The sequence below is a fragment of the Myodes glareolus genome, chromosome 21 (assembly GCF_982192425.1).
Source record: "Myodes glareolus chromosome 21, mMyoGla1.1, whole genome shotgun sequence".
NCBI lineage: Eukaryota > Metazoa > Chordata > Mammalia > Rodentia > Cricetidae > Myodes > Myodes glareolus.
The window spans coordinates 49,792,886-49,812,228 of record NC_142046.1 but is presented as its reverse complement, the minus strand read 5'-3'; the positions used below and the strand labels follow the sequence as shown (position 1 = coordinate 49,812,228).

General features: G+C 40.5%; 1 protein-coding gene across 1 annotated transcript; it reads right to left on the bottom strand.

The window, feature by feature from the left end:
* Positions 1-250: 250 nt before the first annotated feature.
* LOC125394913 (uncharacterized) lies at positions 251-17,574 on the bottom strand. The gene is made up of 9 exons (XM_048426057.3): positions 17,093-17,574; positions 15,481-15,595; positions 15,153-15,326; positions 12,319-12,425; positions 10,950-11,087; positions 8,910-8,962; positions 6,628-6,656; positions 6,463-6,544; positions 251-453 (listed from the first exon to the last, which is right to left on the bottom strand). Exons 1-9 carry the CDS (start codon positions 17,329-17,331, stop codon positions 266-268), a joined length of 1,125 nt encoding a protein of 374 aa, XP_048282014.3. The 5' UTR covers positions 17,332-17,574; the 3' UTR covers positions 251-265.
* Between the last annotated feature and the right edge of the window lie 1,769 nt (positions 17,575-19,343).

The window sequence follows — 19,343 nt, the reverse complement described above, 5'->3', positions numbered from 1 at the left end:
GGATTGGAAGTTTAACCAAAGTGTTACTGGCCAATTACATGACATTGTATACTTGACCCCAGGAATAACCATACCCATGGCGTGTAACTGTTATGTTGTTTGTAACCTCAGCTGCTTTCCCATAAGTTTTGATTCTTACATGACCTTTCTGCCATGGAGAAGGTTAAGCACATGAAATCACAAATAAGAAAACACATTACAGGCTAAGATGAAATGTAGTCACATGTCACTGTCCTATCCAAGTCTTAGAGCTAGTTTAAACATTTCAAAAATGAAGCATGAAGTCATCTATTAAATCTTCAAGAAAGTTTGAAGAAAATTCTACTTGGCCTTTAAAATAGTCTTCATATTGAATATATTGAGTGAGATATTGAAACTTTACCAGTGGTCGTTTATTTTCTTTGTGAACATGCTTTTTTGACTTTTTCTCTGAGGACACTTGTAAGCCTGGTTCTGGAGATAAAATAAACACGTGTATATCATGTGTATATGTGGAAAATAAATTACTAATAAGAGTTAGATGAGGTTATATTTTCTATAGCAACTTATAGAAAATTACATATAGAGAGAATATTATATGAAGGACATTGTATAGAAACATATAGCTATTTAACATTAATGATGATAAAAATGGTATTTATATTTTCGCAAGAAATTATCCCAATAAACTTTACACTTTATTTATAAAATAGATATAATCATTCAAAACATAAATGCATAACTTGGACAGATGTTGGGTGTTTTAAAGACAACATACAAACATCTCAAAGACTCATCCACAGTTAATCCACTGAACATGCATGAGCAAACAAACCCCCAGCAACAAAACTTCTTAAACATCATTTGAAAAAATTAATACTTGAAATTATTTTCTATCTGAAAATAACTTTTAAACTACTCAAAAATGTATTCATCACAATATTGCTCCTGTGTGCACATTTGTCTGTTAACTTCTTCCTGATGCCAAACATGTTTTTACACACTATTCTGGACAAATGTCTAACACTCCGTTACATGAGTCTTTCTTATTTTTGACTCTTTAAATTTTAGGGATTGATTTTCCTGGAGCTTATGTAAATACTATATTCACAGTTCATCTTACATCCTCACCACATGAAATCATTGATTTACATGTTTAACACGTCTACTCATGGACTGGGAGGTGCGATATCTTTTCCCTCATTCATTCATTCATGCAAAGATAGGGTCCCCAATAGAGGAAGAGGACAGAATAGAAAACAGTGTTACAAAGTGAAGATGAAATTAGACAGACTTGAAGTAAAGCATCCAGAAATATTTAGAAATTTATGATATCAACATCAATTTCTAGTATGAGGAGTTTTAGCTTGTTTTAAGTGCTAATCTGGATTCCTGAAGAACAGAGCTCTTGCTATGGACATGAACAACTAGCATATTCGATGAGCAGGGAAGCAGGGTATCTACCAGTTTTGAGTTCTTTGTGGATTTTGATTCCATGGTGAGTGCTTCATGATTTCCATTCCTGTGGTTGATGCTGAAGGGGCTCACTCTAATGTTTTCTAGCATTTCTGTGTCTTATTTCTACTGAATCATATGAGAAGCCAGAGTGGAACTGGAACAGCGGCTCTGTGTGGGGGTTAAGCTTAGAGGACAGGTAGAATGATTCGGAACCACTCAGGAAAACAAAACAAAATAAACCAAAAAAAAAACCAGAAAAATAATTATTTGAGAAAGACAAGGTGAACAGACTGGAAGGGAGGTTAATGGGGGTGGCTTTCATCACATTATTTTCTATACACATATGAAATGCTCAAAACTGACCTAAAAAACAAGCAAATAAGAAAAAGTAAAAATGAAGGAATTTTAAATACAATTAACTCACTTTGAAGAATATATGAGTTTGGATTTATACATTATACCTAATTATAGAATATTTTATTCTATGATCACGTATGTATCTGATGACACCACTAAAATAACTGGAAAAAAACAGAATTATTAATAGTGTCAGGATATGACTAAAATGGACTTTCCTTTATTTATTTTTGAATATAAATGATCTTGCTATGTGCCAAAGCAAGTCCAGAACTGGGCTCCAGGATCTGAGACTCTGGGTTGTGACAGCATTTGCATCTCTGGCATTACCATGGATACCTGTACCTCATCATGACAAATTAGATACAGTTTCCTTATGCTATGTCCTCAATTGTACCAAGTCCCAGCATGTTTAAATTTCAGGAGGATCTAATAAGCCCCAGGATTAACCTTGGTAAGGGCCAATTAGGGACAGATTCTAAACTGGTAAATTTAAAGCATTAAAATTGAAAGGGAGAAAAAATTCTAGGTTGCAACTCATTTGTCAACGTCTCCTACATTTTTTTTTCCGAATTGTGGATGTCGCTGACAACACCTGTGCTGGGGATGACGAATTCCCCCTCCTGAGTTATTGAGTGGAACAGGAACGGGGCACCTATACACATCAACATCCCACCTACTTTGTCCCTAGTAATTACAACTGCAGCTTTTACCTAACTTTGACGGTCTTCCCTTTGCCTTTTCCACTGCTTCAGTTTGGGGAGACTTTTCCACTTCGGGGATAGGCTGGTTGGGTTGTGAAACAAGGCTAATTGTAAAGGTTATGTATTTCACCCAATATCTCTTTAGTAATTCAAGAGAAAACCATAAAGGTTGTTACCATTGAGCATAACTCTTTCTCGGTGTTCTCTAAAAAGCAACAGGAAATATGATTAAAATATGATCAAAAAAGCAAAGGTAACCAGCATTCAGGAAGACATAGCAAAGAGCAGAATTCTGATGCTCATATTTCTAAATTATATTTTGGTTTAAAATGATCAAGATCTAAATAGGCACACATTTCTTTTTTCTGAAAAATATTGGCTCCTCGCTTGTCTTACAATGCCAATTAAACAGGATCAAACTTGGACATCCCTCCCTGTGCTTTGAGCCACTAACCTCTACACGCAGGCATATTGAACGCAGAGTGTCTGACTAGCAATAAGTATGGCCTAACCTACAAGGTTCCTCTTCAGGGCTGAAGCCACAGAAAACAATCCCGACAATTGCTATCAGCTCTCCTGTTCAGACTTCCAAGTGGTGTCTATAAGGCCTGTCCCAGGAACAAGAGAGCCTTGCAGGGTAAACCTTTTCCCAGAAGAAGGCGATTGCTCTAGTTAGGTTCTATTGCCGTGACCACACGTTTTACCATTTACAGCCCATCACCAAGGAATGCCAACCCAGGAACTCAGGCCAGGGACCTGATGGCAGGAACTGAAGCAGAAGTCATGGGGGAACACTGCTTCCTGCCTTTTCCCTCTTGCAGCTTGCTCAACCCACCTTCTTAAACAACTCAGGACCCCCTGCCAGGCAAGGTACCACTCACAGTGACCTGGGCCCTCGCAAGTTAGTCATCAAACAAGAAAATGCCCCCACATACTTAACTAAGGGTAATCTGATGGAGGCAATTCCTCAACAGACATGATTCTTCCCTTGGCATTCTAGCACGTGTTGAGTCGGCAAATAAATCAAGGCAACACAACAGTTATCTGTGACGTCAGGGCTCTCTCTGGGACACCAGTCATCATCTCCTGAGAAGTGCAGTGTCCCCTCAAATGACAAGGATTCTTTTCAGATCATCCAACAGGATCAAAACTGGCACCGTGTCCATCCAGACCACACCTTGACCAAGACTCTTGAGTTACACAACCACTCCAGCCTGCCTCAATGCTGAAATCATCTCTACCGAAATCTGTCACCGGACCCTGAAGATAAGCCCTAGACTCCTTGGTTCCTTTATGGGTCCTCTTCCCAAAGTGTGCATTGTATGAATATTTCTCTGATTGCTGAAAGCTTTGCTCCAGACTGGTTCAATGAGCTGGGATGGATGTGGGAAGTCAGTACCGTGAAGAAATTGTGACCACCTGTTGTTCAAACAAGCGGTTCTGGATATCCTGGGCTGTTTTTAATTTATACAGTTTCAATGGTTTGCATGAACAATTTTACAATCAATCTTTACTTCCTAAGTTTCTAAAAATGCTAACAGTGATTACCAGTGTATTCCTTGCTTCTTTCCCCTTCTGTCCCCCAGCTTTCCCACTGGTAGCCATTAGCTTCTTGATCTATATCTCTACTGTTAGAAGCATAAGCCGTCTTGCAACCTAGAAAGGAAGTTTTCTAACTAGGCACACCTACAGGTAGAGGAGTGTGCCCAGTTGGCAGCATTTGCAGTTACAGCGTCATGCAGGGTAAGAGACAGTTTTGTCTTTAGTGGTTAATATTTACATCTGGTAAGGTCTGGGTTCTCACAATCAACTCAGCAGTCAAATCTGAATCATTCCATTCTACATTCTATACTATCCCATCTCCTCTGGGGATATACCAGTTTTTTCCATTTAGCCTATAGGTAACATAACTTGAAAACTGACTCTTAATAGTTGGCACAGTTTATTCCTTGTTCGCATGTCCTTCTCCCTTAAGTTCTTGGGATATTGGCACAGCTATTAGAAATGAGGGTACTGTGAATTTCTATGTTTCTGCTTCATTCCCTGTTTCTGGAGTGTTCCCATTAACTCTTCATACCATCTACTTAATAACATTTCTCAAAAACTCTTGTGGTTAAAATCATTCTTTCCAGAACAGTTATGCAAATATGTAATATTCAACGTCATGGCCTACTATGACTCATTCAGTCCAGCAGGGTGGCTAGCTTGGTGAAAGCAAGGAGAACACGTAGCCCATATGTTCCTGGGGTCACGCTCAGGGTTTTGCTGTGAACTGTCCACAGGCTTGGCCGAATGGGTCAGGGTCTCGGGGTCTTGCCAGAAGGAGAGCCATTCATGCTGTTCTCAGGCCTGTTTCCCAAAGAAGTCACATGGCTCTTGCCTTCTGATTTCACACTTACTGGAAACATTAATCCTCCTATTAAGATGAGTGAGTATGTCTGGCTCTTTGGGGCTACTGGAGGTTTTGCTCTGAAACTAACACAAGCAAGGACAGCAACAGGACAAGAAGCATTCTAACAGACAATAAGACTTTAATTCCATTTTCTAAATATGTATACAAAGCAGTGATTTTCCTCGTGACATCTCCACACAAACATGGCATCCTACTTTGTCTCTGGTTAGAGATATCACCATCTCTTTACTTGCACTTAACAGGTACCACTTATAAGTTCTGCTCTACTTAGCACTTAGCATGTGAGTTTGGGCAGATATGTTCTAGTAAAAAATAAAAACATGAAAGGCAGAGTTAACATAGAGGAAGTCCTATATTAGTTACGTGTTAGGTCAGCCAAAACATGGAGGAGGTGGAAGATGTCATTACCAGCATCCCAGGAATGCCAGAGAAGTGGTCCAGAAGAGAAGGTTAAGGATGCAGATTATGCCAATAACCAGCCTCACACTGAAATGATGGAAGTTTGTATTTTGGAGCCTTAGCCATTAATTTTCCAAAGCATGTTTTTGTTTTTTCTCTTCACGTTTTCCATGGTGATTTATGACTCTAAATGTGGTGAAGATGGACGTGAAGTTCACAGGAATGGTCAGAGCCCGGAGAGTTAATAGTAGAATAACAAAATGAGGATGAAGCTGGCCAAAATTGAGGTAAAGCTTCACGAAACGTGTGACAAGAATTTATCTATTTCCACGGCAGAACAACTTTATTAACATTTTAAAAGGTGAACAAATGTCATTCCCTGAAGAACTCAAACCTGGTCGTTAATATTAAATACCTGTGCTGCTCGTGTAGTCCAGCTCATCAGTAAAGGCTCTTGCTGTGAAACCCGATATCATGAGCTGCATCCCGGAAACTAACATACCTGAAGGAGATAACTTGTTCCTACCAATGTTGTCCTCTGACCTCCACATGTGTGCCTCTGTATGCCCTGCAAGTGTGTGTGTGTGTGTGTGTGTGTGTGTGTGTGTGCGTGCGCACACGCGCGCACGCACGCTCATTCACACACAAGAATGAACAGTACGCAATGTTTTAAAGCTGTAAGATGAGATGAGAGGGAACCACTTTCCTTGCTGGTATTGAAGGAACGCTTTCTCGTACTTTTCTCTAAATGTTCTGGTTCTCATTTCCCTAAGCTCATTGAGAACAGAGAACAACGGAAGGGCAGTTGGGTGTAGATTGTGGCTTAACCTGCAAATGGGACTCGATTTAACACTTGCCCAGAAAAGATAAAAGAAAGCTGAGTAGCCGTGGCGCAAGCCTTTACAGAGCAAGTTCCGGAGCAGGCTCCAAAGCTACACGAAAGGATAAAATTAAGTCAAAACACCTATTTGTCACCATCTCTTTCATGTACTAATAAAGACCTTTTTCTAAAATATTGGTGCCTGGAACGACCACTTCATTGGCTGCGGCAGTTTACACCATCTTTGGGGATGGTAGCCTTAGGAACGGGTAGGCTGGGAGCATTAATTTTTCACCTACTTCTTTCCAAATAACTTAAACTGAAAATCTTACTTGACTGGGATGGTTTCGCCTCTGACTTTTCCACTTCTTTACTTTGAAGAGCATCCTTCACTTTCGAGGTAGGCAGGAAGGGCTTTGAAACAGGATAATTGCTAAGTGTTAAATACTGCATATGGTATCTACTTAGTAATTCAGGAAAACTATCAAAGTCATTACCGTTGAGCAAGCCTTTTTCCTGGTGATCTCTACAAAGCAAAAGGAGGTGCAGTCAATCCGTGTAGACAACAAAGGGGTTAGCACTTGCAAAGACACAGGAAGGAACGGAATCCTCGTGTCTGTGGTTCTAATCAAGTGTTTTAATTTTGCTAACTCATCAGGATGCAATAGACACTTAGAAAATGGGCTAAAGGGCACTGATAGCTCACTTGGTCCTGCGGTGTAACTGAAAATGCGAACAAGCCTCGACAGCTCTCCATCTGAAGTCTTTTTCCTGTGTGCTGTGTCAGCTGCCAACCTTGGCACACAGGCGTATTAAACCCTAAAGAACTTTCCTTCTAAAACATAGGCATGCCCGACCTCAGTCATTCCTCTTTATTCCTGAATTCCACAAAGAGTAACCGAGACAACGTATTATCAGTATTAAACAGTCTCCCAATCAAGGTTCTCAAACGGTGCCTAAAGACTCCTACGGATCCTGTGAAACCTTTTTCCTGGGGACAAGAGAGCCTTGCACGATAAACCTATTCCCCAAGAAAGGGAGTCATCCGTGATGGCAAGGCTGTCGCTGGAACTTGACCAACTGTGCCCTGTAAAGCAGCCTGTCCCCTCAACCAAAAAGGACTCTCTCAAGACCACTTTACAGAGCAGAACTAGTACAATGTCCTTCAGACACACCTTGACCATGACTTCTGAATGATGGAGCCTCTTCAGCTGCATCATTTGTACCTACATCTGTGCCCAGATGCGGAAGATGAGCTTAGTGTTCCTTTACGTGTTCCTCTTCCAAATATGTATACTGACTGAAGATTTCTCCGGTTTTCATACTTAGTGGAAATCTTAATATTCCCAACTGGAATGGTGGCTGAGCGTAGCTCTTTGGGGCTCCTGGAACTTATCTCTGAAGCCAACTCGAAGTAAGACAGTGACAGGACAGAAGTACAGTAATAGAGCATATGAATGCACATTTGATCAGTTTTAAAGTTAACACGCAAAGTAACGGGTTTAGTCTTGACATTTCGTGATACAGTACTCTTGTTCTTCCTTCCACATTGCTCTTCCCCATCCCTCTGAGTCCTCCTCATGCTAATCCTGCTCCCTTCTTTCATTAGCATGCCTTCCTGCTTTCATGCCAGGTGTCAGGAGCCACCATTTTGGGGTGACTTCTGTCACGATCCTAGGCTCGGTGGATTCGTACATTCCAGGGTAGGAACGCAAGTGTTAGAAAATGGTAAGTAGGAGGGATAGAGATAAGAAAGAATCACGGAGACACAGGATAGTAAGGGTAGGGCAACTCAATGAATACCGAATGCTGAATTTACCCGCATTTATTTTCCATACACTTTTATACCCTAATACAAAAGGGGGAGGAAGCCAAAAGACTGCTTTAACATGATACAAAGGAAAACTAGAGCAGCTACTTGCCCCAATACTGGAGACATCAAGTCATTATTTCTTGAGAAAGGCTTTCTGTTGTTTAGGCAGTGAACCTACCCTAGAGTATGCTGAAGGCAGTCATTCCCTAGGTCAAACCTCCTATTTCTAAAGAAGCAGCAGAAGTATGCTTGAATTCTTTGGCTTCTGTTCAGAGTGGAGTGGATCTACCTCTATGGGTCATCTCAATGTCCAAAACACCAAGTAACCAAACCCTACATCAGGGTGTGTAGCCACAGTTGCTATCAACAACCTTGAGCAAGCTCAAACTCTCTGACCTTCAGACAAGATGGGATAGGCTCACATTTTTGGGCCTCTATGCCATGTGTGAATAACACACAATAAATAATACATTTAGAACACATTTAGAAAATGTCATTTGTTCCTAACTAACATAAAGAAAACAGAAAGTGTGTTTATGTCAGTGTGAACAAGATAAGTAATAGAAAAATATGATCTCTATGAAGAACTGACTATGAACCAAAGTGAATAAATCTCAATGTTGATTAGAGAACTTTACATCATATATAACAATATTCCCTTACTAAATTCAGTACATTTATTCCAATATTTCAGAGAAAATCCATTTTCTAACTATTCAAATTTTAATGTGTCACTCGTACAATTATTTTTCTTTCTATACAATGATATATATTTCAAAGAAATTAACTAAAAGCAATTTTAGGAGTTTTGGATTAAACATTTTATATAATTTTTTAGAAGGATTCTGATCTCTAGATCCTTAGAAAACAAGATAAATACCAATTCAATTTACATTTATTTTCAAACTTTCCTTGCTCTTTTCTCTAGTTGGAAAGCCAAGAGTAATTCACTATCAGAAATCTTACCTGAACATGTCTGTCTCATTTTCTCTTCATCATAGTCAATAAGTAGTTTTCTACTGCCATGGACAAAAAGAATGGCAAATCAGTCAATAATGATATGAAATCACTTTCCTGTCACATTACACTCAGAGGAGTATTTCTGGCATTATCCATGGTGTTGTTATTCTGGTATCAGACCTTTTAAACATATGCTACAAACATGTGGGTTCTGTATTTTATTAAGCTTATAACTAAACAAGAAAAAATGAAGTAGAATGGTCATGAATCAAAAGCAACCCCATACATGAACTAAATTTTCTCAGCATAGTGGAAAGTATCCTAAACTCAGAAGAAATCTTACATTTGTAGCCAATAGCTGCTTGCTCTTGGACATGTGATTTCTATTAGGTTTGATGTCTTCCTCTAAAAAAAAATAATGACTTTACTGCTTTTGTATAAGAGGTTGTTAAAATTAAACAAGGTAATATAAAGTATACATGACAAATAGAGAAACAAGAGATCATTTGTCTCTTAAGGCTGAACTGTCTTAGACTTCCAAATAATGTTCAGCATGTATTTCCTCGCAAGATGTGATATTCTTATGTTGACATTACCAAAAACTATTAAGGCCTGCTTTGTTAATAGTTATTCTATTCTTCATCATGAAAAAAAAATCATCAAAGAAAATCATTCATTTAACACTTCAAAATCTAAACAGCTAGTTAAACAATGTGGAACTATTCATACCTCAAATATATGGATTATATATGGACCAAAAGTGCAAAATTTTTAGACAGTAAAGATAAAAGTCTAAAATTTCCTGAGCTAGCAAAGCATTGAAGAGGTAGATGCTATAAAGTAGTCCCACACTAGCTCAGAATTGAGTATAATAAAGGCTTATTTATCCCTGGGGTAGACTCACAGTTCACAGTCCTCTGAATAAATGGAGAACAGGAACCAAATCCAACAGCTGAGAGAGAGCATACAAGCTTACAGCTGAATTTATAGTATAAGAGACCATGCCCAAGTGGACTAGTATTTTAAAGGCTATTGGTTGAAGGAGTTCCCACAGCACATTAGTATGGACTTGATGTCAATATGCAAATGTTAAGTGATCTCCTGTCCATGCCCATGTCCTCCCATATCCCACCATATCCAATGGTCCTTAGTCTAAATGACTCCTGGCCTTTAAGTCCCCCTAAATACCATTTCCCCAGATGCAAAAGGAATTCCAGTAAACTCAGATCCCAAAATACCTCTGGGTCCCTCAAATTCCCAATCCACTCATGTGTCCAAGTGCTCCTGAGTCTACCAGGTCTCCAAATGTCCTTATGACCATCAATTCACTCAGGTTTCTTGGTATCAATAAGTAGTCATATTTCCCAAGCCCCTGTCATATTTCATTCTCACTAGGGTGCACAGGGACTCTAAAATGCCTCATTGGTCCTATCTCTCCGAAAGCAAAAGGTGGGGGCACACTATGTGGCAAAAGGCAACAGCAGCATTAGAAAACAGTAATGCCCACCCAACAGAGATAACAAGGCCCTGGCAGAAGGGTATAACAAGCTTTGGAAGCTGGATGTCCATGGAGATCTGGAACTAGGAATGCTTTTGTTGCATATGTATGTGTTTCCTTCAGGTGATGTTGCCAATAGCTCTACATGGCTCAAATCTGACTTTCTTTTGGTGGACATCACTATACATTCTCAAGATTAGGGTTTAACAAGCTTTCTTCACCAATAGAGTTTAAAAAGTCCTAACCTAAGAGATAGCTATATAGTCCTTGGATAAAATGCTTGACAAAATCATGTGAAGTTCCAGGTTCAATTGTCAACATCCACCCCCCCACACCCTACTACACACATATAAATAAATCCCGAGACAAAGAATGCTGTATCCGTTGCTTCTTCTAATTCATCTACAGCTTTGGTTAGCATCGAGATAATGAGATGGACTCTGTCAGTGCCATTCCAAAACGACCTAAATTATAGAGATAAGACGTGGTATTTGTAATTACTTTGCATCTCCATTGAATGTTAATTAACAAGGAATGTAAACACTTACACGTTGCTTTTACTTTCAACAGCATAACGTTTCGCTGTCCAGCCGAAGGCGTCTTGCTTAAAGGTATCTATATCTCTTTGAAGAAGAAGCTTGATGATAAGTTCGGACCCACACCTTACAGCATACATAAGGGTGCTTCTAAAAGAGCAGAGGCAGAACCTGGCTGTCGGGTACTTTAATAAAGCTGTTAAACACCTCGCTGAATATGTTTTGCAGTTTGAAACACTGACTGTTTATATAGAATTGACCATCCACTAACAGACACACACGTGTTGGGAGCTCAAATGTTCATCCTGTAAATTATCTTTGGGACAAATTGGGGAAAAGTTAACAGAAAACCCATTCTCTCGCTATGGAATTACATAGCAGAATTTATAGTTCTATGTCCTTTCATTCACAAATACTGAGGCTATTAACAATACAGGTAACAATTTAAGTGGAGAATTATTTGTTTCTTCCCTAGCCTGACATAATATACTGTAACACATAATCAGATTAAGATCAAAGGGGAAAAGTTTACTGCATGATTAACATAATCATAGTAAATTACAAAATAGATAATTTAATAATAATGGTAGCAATGGTGTTTGCAGGAGATGACCACATGCTAGGACTACATTGCACATAACACATAATATGTACTGGCATGACCCTGTTTTTTGAGTCAGGAAATAAACCGAGTGATATGCAACATTCCTAAGGTTGTACGTTCAGGAAGCATGAAAGCTAGATTGAGGTTCAGTCCTGTGTGAATATTGAGATTTCTTCTTAGCATCCAACTATGGTGTTTACTCATCCAAACTCATTCAATAAAGGTAGTTTTTCATTCTTTTGACCATGCCAAAGAATAAAGTTTCAAAATAAATTCAGAGGGAAAAAAACAAGAAACGTAGAAGTACCGTGTGGTGATAGAAATTAATAGTTACTGAGGGACATCCAGACAATATTTTGCAGAGAAATATAAGAGAAACAGCCATCCAACAGATTTGCATTTTTCAGGAAGCAGTATACAAGGATGGATGATAAATACTGTAAAGATAGTGTCATACTGCTGTTCAAAAATTAGAATTAACATCTTAAAAACCAACAAAATATGAGACTTGTATAGCTAAATAAGTTACCTGATGAATAAGTTGTAATACAATTAATCAACATTGTTTTATATTATCATGAAAAATAGGCCCTATTGTATGCTGTCTTTTGTTGTTCACACTGAGTAATTTCTTTTGTACCAAACTGATGATCTAGGTTAATGTTGTCTCAGTAAGTAAAAGTTAAATTCTTCTTCCTATGAACTTAACTTCGTGGCTTGGGTGATCGTTATGGTGCCAAACTCACTGGCTTTATTACTACAAGGACTTTTTTTTACCTTCCCAGAAAATCACATGTTTTTGTATTTGCCCCGTTGTTGATTAAGAACTCTGCCATTTTCTCCTTGTTTTGTTTCAGAGCAAGCAGAAGTGGTGTGATCTTGTTCTGTCAAAAACAAAATCAGTGATAAGTTGGAAATGAAAACATTCATTGAGCTCATAATCATAAATGCTGATAATAAATTGTTATTTCTTCCTGAACCCACTGACTTTCACATTTGCTTCTCCATTTTATGAAATGCCCTACCTAGAGTGATCACACATATTCATTCCAAAATTCACACAGAGATTTCCTATTGCCACAGTTTTTTACTTTTGTCAACATGTAGTGTGGTATTTTGGGATCATAGGATTGCTCCTGTCTACCAAAAGTTTCTTGATTCTATATCTTCATTTCAACAACTCACAACAAAAACCACGGTAGCAAAATTTTCTGTATATTTGCTGGCAAATAAGTTCAATTTCCCCACCTATATTTTATTTTATTTCTACCTACATTACAAAGAAAGGTCTCTTTTGCGGGTGTTCCACGCCCCAACAAAAATATTGCATGACCAGCTGTCCAGGAATGTGACAAAAAAAGTAGTAGTACAGGACCTCCATCAGAGAAATGTCTTTTATTTTTCATAATTTCTAATTTTTTAAGATGCCTTTTATGGAGACACTAACATCTAAGGATGTAGAGTTCAAAGAACACAGTGTTCAGAATTTTGAGATGCAGCAGGTGTCTTGTGCAACTACAGAGAAACTTGTTAATTCCCTTTTATGTGTGGTGCCAGAACCTGAGACACTAGCGTCCTTATCAGTCACTCTAGATGGAGTTTTCCTGTGCTGTAGCCACTTCCCAAATAACCACTCAGAGACTTAATATAAGCTACAAATGCTATTCCCATAGCTCAGGCTTGTTACCAACTAACTCTTACACCTAAATTAACCTGTATTTCTATCTATGCTTTGCCACATGACTCATGGCTTGTTGCCTCATTTTCTACACATCCTGCTTCCTCGGGCAGCTGGCAGCATCTCCTGACTCCGCCTTCTCTTTTCCCATCATTCTCAGTTTGGCTGTCCTGCCTATATTTCTTGTGTGGCTACCTGCACGTCAGTTTCTTTATTAACCAACGAGAGTAATCCATATTCACAGTGTACAGAGGGGTTAATCCACAGCAAGTCATTTAGGAAAACTATGAGGTCACCTTCATCGGTGCAAAATGGTGCAATTTTGTTTGCAGTTGCCATAACCTTTAGAGTACATCAGGCATTTCAGTATGAATGTGTTCACAACAGGGGCAAAGAACACGTTTTAAAATAACACCTTCTAATTTCTAAAATTCAACCCCTTTTTTCCCCCAAGACAGGGTTTCTCTGTGCAACTGTCTTGGGGGAAACTGACAGGCCCTAACTGTCCTGGAATTAGCTCTTGTAGACCAGGCTGGCCTCGAGCTCACAGAGATCCACCTGCCTCTGCCTCACGAGTGCTGGGACTAAAGGTGTGCCACCAATGCCTGGCAGCTTCCAATTCCATTTCTAAGGGACTAACAAAAATAAAAACAAAATACACTATATTCTTACAAACTGTTTTGAAAGTTTAAAATCTCTACCACAAATCACTATCAAGCACCTGTTCATGAGAACACACGTTTAGGCTAAGTAGATGACAGGTACTAACCTGGAGGGCTCCCTAGCAAACGGGAGCACTCTGGGCCTCAGACAATAGGGACAACTTGATCACAGGTGTCAGACAATAAAATGAGCTCTATGTAGTCCGTGCTTGGTTCCTTAAGAGCCACTTGAAATCCACAGTTCTTTAGGAATCTCCTGGGGCTGGGGAGAGGTTCAGTGACTGAGTACTGTCTGCCCTTCCAGAGGACCCGTGTCCCAGGTGCAGCACCCACAGGGTGGCTCACAGCCAAAAGGGAGAACTGGATGCCACCACCTTTGCTGGAAACTCCATTTCATTCGCGAGGTTTGGGCAGAAGCACCAAGAGAAATTTCAGAATATAACTGGATTGAAAAAGGCAGTATAAAAACCTCTAAAGTGCAAGCAAAGCATTGGAGATTTGAGAGTAGACTTTAGGCTCTTATCCAAGCAGCAATTTCTGTCAGACAATGGTCATTCATTTCATGGTGAATCACTGAATTTTCCTTTTCTTTTCTTTTTTCTTTTTTTATCTTCTGTGTAATTGCTGTCTGTTCATAATTTCATCAGAGTCCTATTAAAATTTACCACTGGGTATGCTTGTTAACTAGTAATGTTCTCTTATTAGGAATTTTCATCCAACTGAAGAGCACAGAATAAATCTACATAAAATGAGTCGTTTTTCAAAAAAATCAAGAAACGTTCATATTTTTCCTCAATTATCTAATCCCCAAATTTGTATGAATATTTCTCATCAACTTCCCTTTCTCTTTTTCCTCCTTTGGCCTTATCAATCAATAGCTTGATCAATTGCACAACATAACTTGTCTGCAGCATCCAGATGTTCCTGTATCATAAAACACTTCTTTCTCATTTAAGATAAAGTTAATAGCAAAGGCCAATGTTCACGCTGGGTGTCATTTTTAACAAGTCAATGAAAAGCTTTTTTCAGTCTTAAAAATAGGCAGATTGGTGCTCTAGCGAATTCATTGCTCTGCCAAATATTTGTCAGAAATGCATTCAAGAAAGCTGCACCAATATTTAAAGTGGCATCTTCAATGGTTGGGTTATTTCAAAACATTTCCATTAGAGGACTAGAGCTTTGAAAAGACAGAAAATTGACTCTACATACACATGGCTGTTAAAACCTGTGTTTTTCAAATATATTAGAATAAAAAGGCGGGTTTTGCATACCTCGTTTGTTGCTTCAGTGTTTGCCTTGTATTCAAGCAGCTTAGCGGCTGTTTCGACATCCCCATTGTAAACGGCGTAGTGCAGAGCGGTGTTGTCGTGAGAGTCCATGATATTCGGGTCAGCACCATGCTTCAGCAGAATATCAAGGCATTCCGTCTGTCTGCATTGTGCAGCCTGTGGATGTGACGCCAACATACAGACTGTTAAGAGATCAGCGTTCCACAGGCTACAGCATTTAGTTACATTTAAAAGATATAGCTTCATTTTTTTTTTAATATGAAAGCGTGTTTCAAATTTCCATCATCTGAAACTGATGGCTGTCACATGCCTTAATTAACGGTGTGGTGTTGTTGATGTCCTTTGGACTAATGTCACAGCTGCCCTCCACCAGGACCGTCACCACCTCTGGTTGGCCATAGACACAGGCAAAATGCAGGGCAGTCCTGCAAGTACGAAAGGGACATGTGTAAACTTTAGGGACAGTTTCTCAAAACTTACACAGGCAATTATAATCACCAGACAGCAAGCACTGAAGGACTCTGAATTTTAAAATTTGATTTTCTTTAGAAGAAAAGTCATTTTATTGCCTCTTTTTGCAAAGAGCAGACAGTTTCACGGGAGTCCACATTCCCCAAATGTGAGTTGTTTCTGTATTTTAGGATATAGATTCTTTCTATTAACAAGCCTGCAGCCAGGGTCGAGGCACCCTGCCGGGACCCTACTGAACAAAGTGCCCAGGCCCCAGCTTCAGATGTGACAGCCCTGATGACTGAGAACTGGTAAGACCTGGGCAGTGCTCAGGGGACCCCCTCCTCTTAGGGCACCAATACAGAGGAATCTGAGGAGAGAGCAGGCACACAACAGTACGGATCCATGCACCTGCTCAGGAATGACCTGGACACTGTAGTGATGAGTTAATGGTCTGAAAACTGTCAAAGGTGCCAGTGAGCCATATGGTGTAGTACAAATCATTGGAGTTAATGCTTGTAGGAAAACCAGGACTCATCAGCAAATCTTACTATAAACTGGCTTAGTTTATCAAGAAGATGCTGAATAGCCCTTCAGGAGTGTTTAAACTAGTGAGCGGGAAGGCTCCAAGTACAGAAAATGATCAAATGAACATGGCACCCATAACAAAAGTAGATGAAATAGTAAATCAATATGAGACCACAAACCATCTTCTATTGTTAAGTTCTCTCAATAAATAATGTACATTCCTGTACACATCTGGAAATACACTTTACATAGTGAATATTAACTTCTATTTTAAAAAAAAGAAAGAAAGGAAGGAAGAAAAGAAGAAGGAAGGAAGGAAGGAAAAAGAAAGGAAGGAAGAAGGAAGGAAGGAAGGAAGGAAGGAAGGAAGGAAGGAAGGAAGGAAACCCAGACGGGCAGTGGTGGTGCACACCTTTAATCCCAGCACTTGGGAGGCAGAGGCAGACAGATCTCTGTGAGTTCAAGGCCAGCCTGGTCTACAGAGTGAGTTCCAGGACAGCCAGAACTACACAGAGAAACACTGTCTCAAAAACCCAAAAGAAAAAAAAGGAAAAAAAAATAAAAGAAAAAGAAAACCTTTAGGTGGGAAGTTGGTATGTACTAGAAATTTCTCTTGTGCACTTTCCCACAATTTATATGACGCTATGTTTTATCTTCTCTAATGGATACACTAAAGCTGTATTATACAAGTTTACTGAAACCCTTGGGAAGGCCAGTAAGTGCCCTAGAAGGAGAACTGTCAAGAACAGGAGCATTGATCTTGGTTTGTTTCGTTGTTAATGAGGACCAGTTGGGTGTGACATCCTTCTCAGATGTGCAGTCTAAGATTCACGACAGATGCTTCTCTTTACTCTCCTCTGACAGGAAGCTGGCCTGCTCGCCAGTAATCGCGCCTCCCTCCAAGGTACCCATACACTCCCTCGCAGCTCCAACCCCACTGTTACCTGTTTTTCCAATCTATTTGTTCCATGGCAAAAATTCCCTTTTGGACAAAGCTCTTCACTGTATCTATGTCACCTGTGCTTGCAGCCTTGTGGATAGGATAGAAAGGTGCATAGCTGGTGTGGTATTTGGGCGGCTGGCAGCCTCTCTCGTCCTTGTTCCCAAAGCCCACGAAGATCTTATCCAGGCCATCACAAAATCCCAGGGGTGTCCTTTCCTTTTTGGGGAAGAATATCTCCATGGTAAATGTCTGCTTTCCAGGTCCCTTCCTTCCCGCTAAGCTTCTCCTGCATTCCCAACCCAAGATAAGAGACTATGCCAAGATGGCCTCTCCCAAACCCAGAACCAAAATGTGTAGGAAATCAGTTCCTAAAGGTTTGAATATCGAAGGAAACTCAGAGCCAAGTCTTGCCACAGTATCCCAGTAAGGAAGCTCCGTGTTGGTTTACTAGGTGTCAACTGCAGTTGGCAACGCGGTCGCCAAGCAACGCTGGTAAACACAAGGAAGCAGCGCCTAGCTCGTGCCAGGTACAGCGCACATTCACCATGGAGGGCTGTCCAGTGTGCTAGCAAGGAAGGTACTCAGTGCGCATGTGCAGACTCAAAAAAAAAATCAGCCAGCAAACTTACTTAAGGTTCCCTCAGATTAGGCCCTGCCAGCCCCACCCCCTCCTTGTAGCTCTAGCGGCAGTTAAAGAAGTTTTCTTGTGTTTTCATTCCCAGTTAGTGCCAGGGAATATTTTCTTTCTTTCTCGGTTTCTTCCTCGGCCCATTCCTCAATCAGTAATGAGCTGTTTCATCCCCGTGAGTTTGTACACATGCCAGAGATTTGTTTGCTGTCAAGTGTGTATGTCTTGTGGAAGAACTGCAAGCAATTGACAACTGTTGAAAGGTGGAGACTTGGTCTTCCCAGGGATGAGCCTTTGGCTTACTTATTGTGCTGGCTAGTCTTACATCAGCTCGACACAGCTAGGGGTATCTGAAAATGGAGAACCTCGGCTGAGAAAACGCCTCTGTAAGATTCAACTACAAGGCATTTTGTTGTTGTTGTTGTTGTTAGTGATTTATGTGGTTGGGGCCATCCCTGGGTGGTGGTCCTGGGTTCTATAAGAAAGCAGGCTGGGGAAGCCATGGGAAGCCAACCAGTAAGGGCACCCCTCCTTGACCTCTCTATCAGCTCCTGCCTCCAAGTTTCTGACCTGCTTGAGTTCCTGTCCTGACTTCCTTTGATAATGAACAGGGATGCGGAAGTGTAAGCTAAATAAACCCTTTCCTTCCCAGCTTGCCTTTTGGTCACGGTGTTTCATCGTAGTAATAGAAACACTAAGTCTTAGTATTTAGGCATCTGTTCTGGTCTGACCTTAGGATGTACGTCCTCTGCTGTAGCCACTAAGAGCACCGCCTGTGCACGTTCTCCGTGTTCCCCTTTAAAAGCTCCCTGCCCACCTCCCATCTCTCCCTCTTTCTGTCTCTGTCTCTGTCTCTGTCTCTGTCTCTGTCTTTATCCCTCTCTCTTTCCTTCTCCATCTCCTTTTCTGTCAGGCCTGTCCCCAAAGGCCAGGTCTCGCCTCTTCCCTGCCCCCTTTCCCATTCTTTTTCCCCCAATAAAAAAAAACCTCTCCACCTGAGCGCTCTGTTGCGTAGCATCTTTCTCTTCACACGCCGCTTTTTTTCTAAATCACACTAAGACAACTATCCAATTCCAAGTGGTTAGCCCTAGAAACATATGCATGTAGGCAATACTGAATGAACTCAGGAGGCTTTCCTATAATTTCCCATTTATATGTTTGGACAATAGTTAGAGTAGGACCTGAGGTTTGGAGGAGGACACAGATGGGACAGAAGGGAGGGGAAAGACGGGGAAATGCTGTAATTATATTTTAATTAAATAAAAAAGAAAAAATATATTTTATGTACAAACGTAAGTATTGTTAAGTTTCAGATCCAGGACAAATGGCTGAGATGCCCATTTGATGCCCATATCAAAGCAGACCTGACCTCCAGGTTCCCCCAGCATCCCTCAGTCACCACCTGTTACAGGCTATGGCTGGCACACCCGCTATGGTACCCTGAACTCTCCAGCCCAGGGCCTGGGCTGCCCTTCCCCCAGAGGCTCTTCCCTACATAATCCAGAAGTTTGGTTAGCTGGGTTTTTTTTGTTCTTTGGCCTCTGAACCTGGTTCCCTCTCTCCCTTCCCCTCCGCCTCTCACCATGTGGCTCAGCGTGGTCACGTCCACTCTGTATTCGCCCAG

What these genes read in the sequence shown, in the direction of transcription:
- LOC125394913 (XM_048426057.3), bottom strand. Translation starts at nt 17,331, where the DNA reads ATGGAGATATTCTTCCCCAAAAAGGAAAGGACACCCCTGGGATTTTGT. An exon ending in ACACTGAAGCAACAAACGAG is followed by an intron (nt 12,426 to 15,152) that starts GTATGCAAAACC and finishes TGTTTTTGACAG; the next exon opens with AACAAGATCACACCACTTCT. An exon ending in GTTGAAAGTAAAAGCAACGT is followed by an intron (nt 8,963 to 10,949) that starts GTAAGTGTTTAC and finishes TGTCCATGGCAG; the next exon opens with TAGAAAACTACTTATTGACT.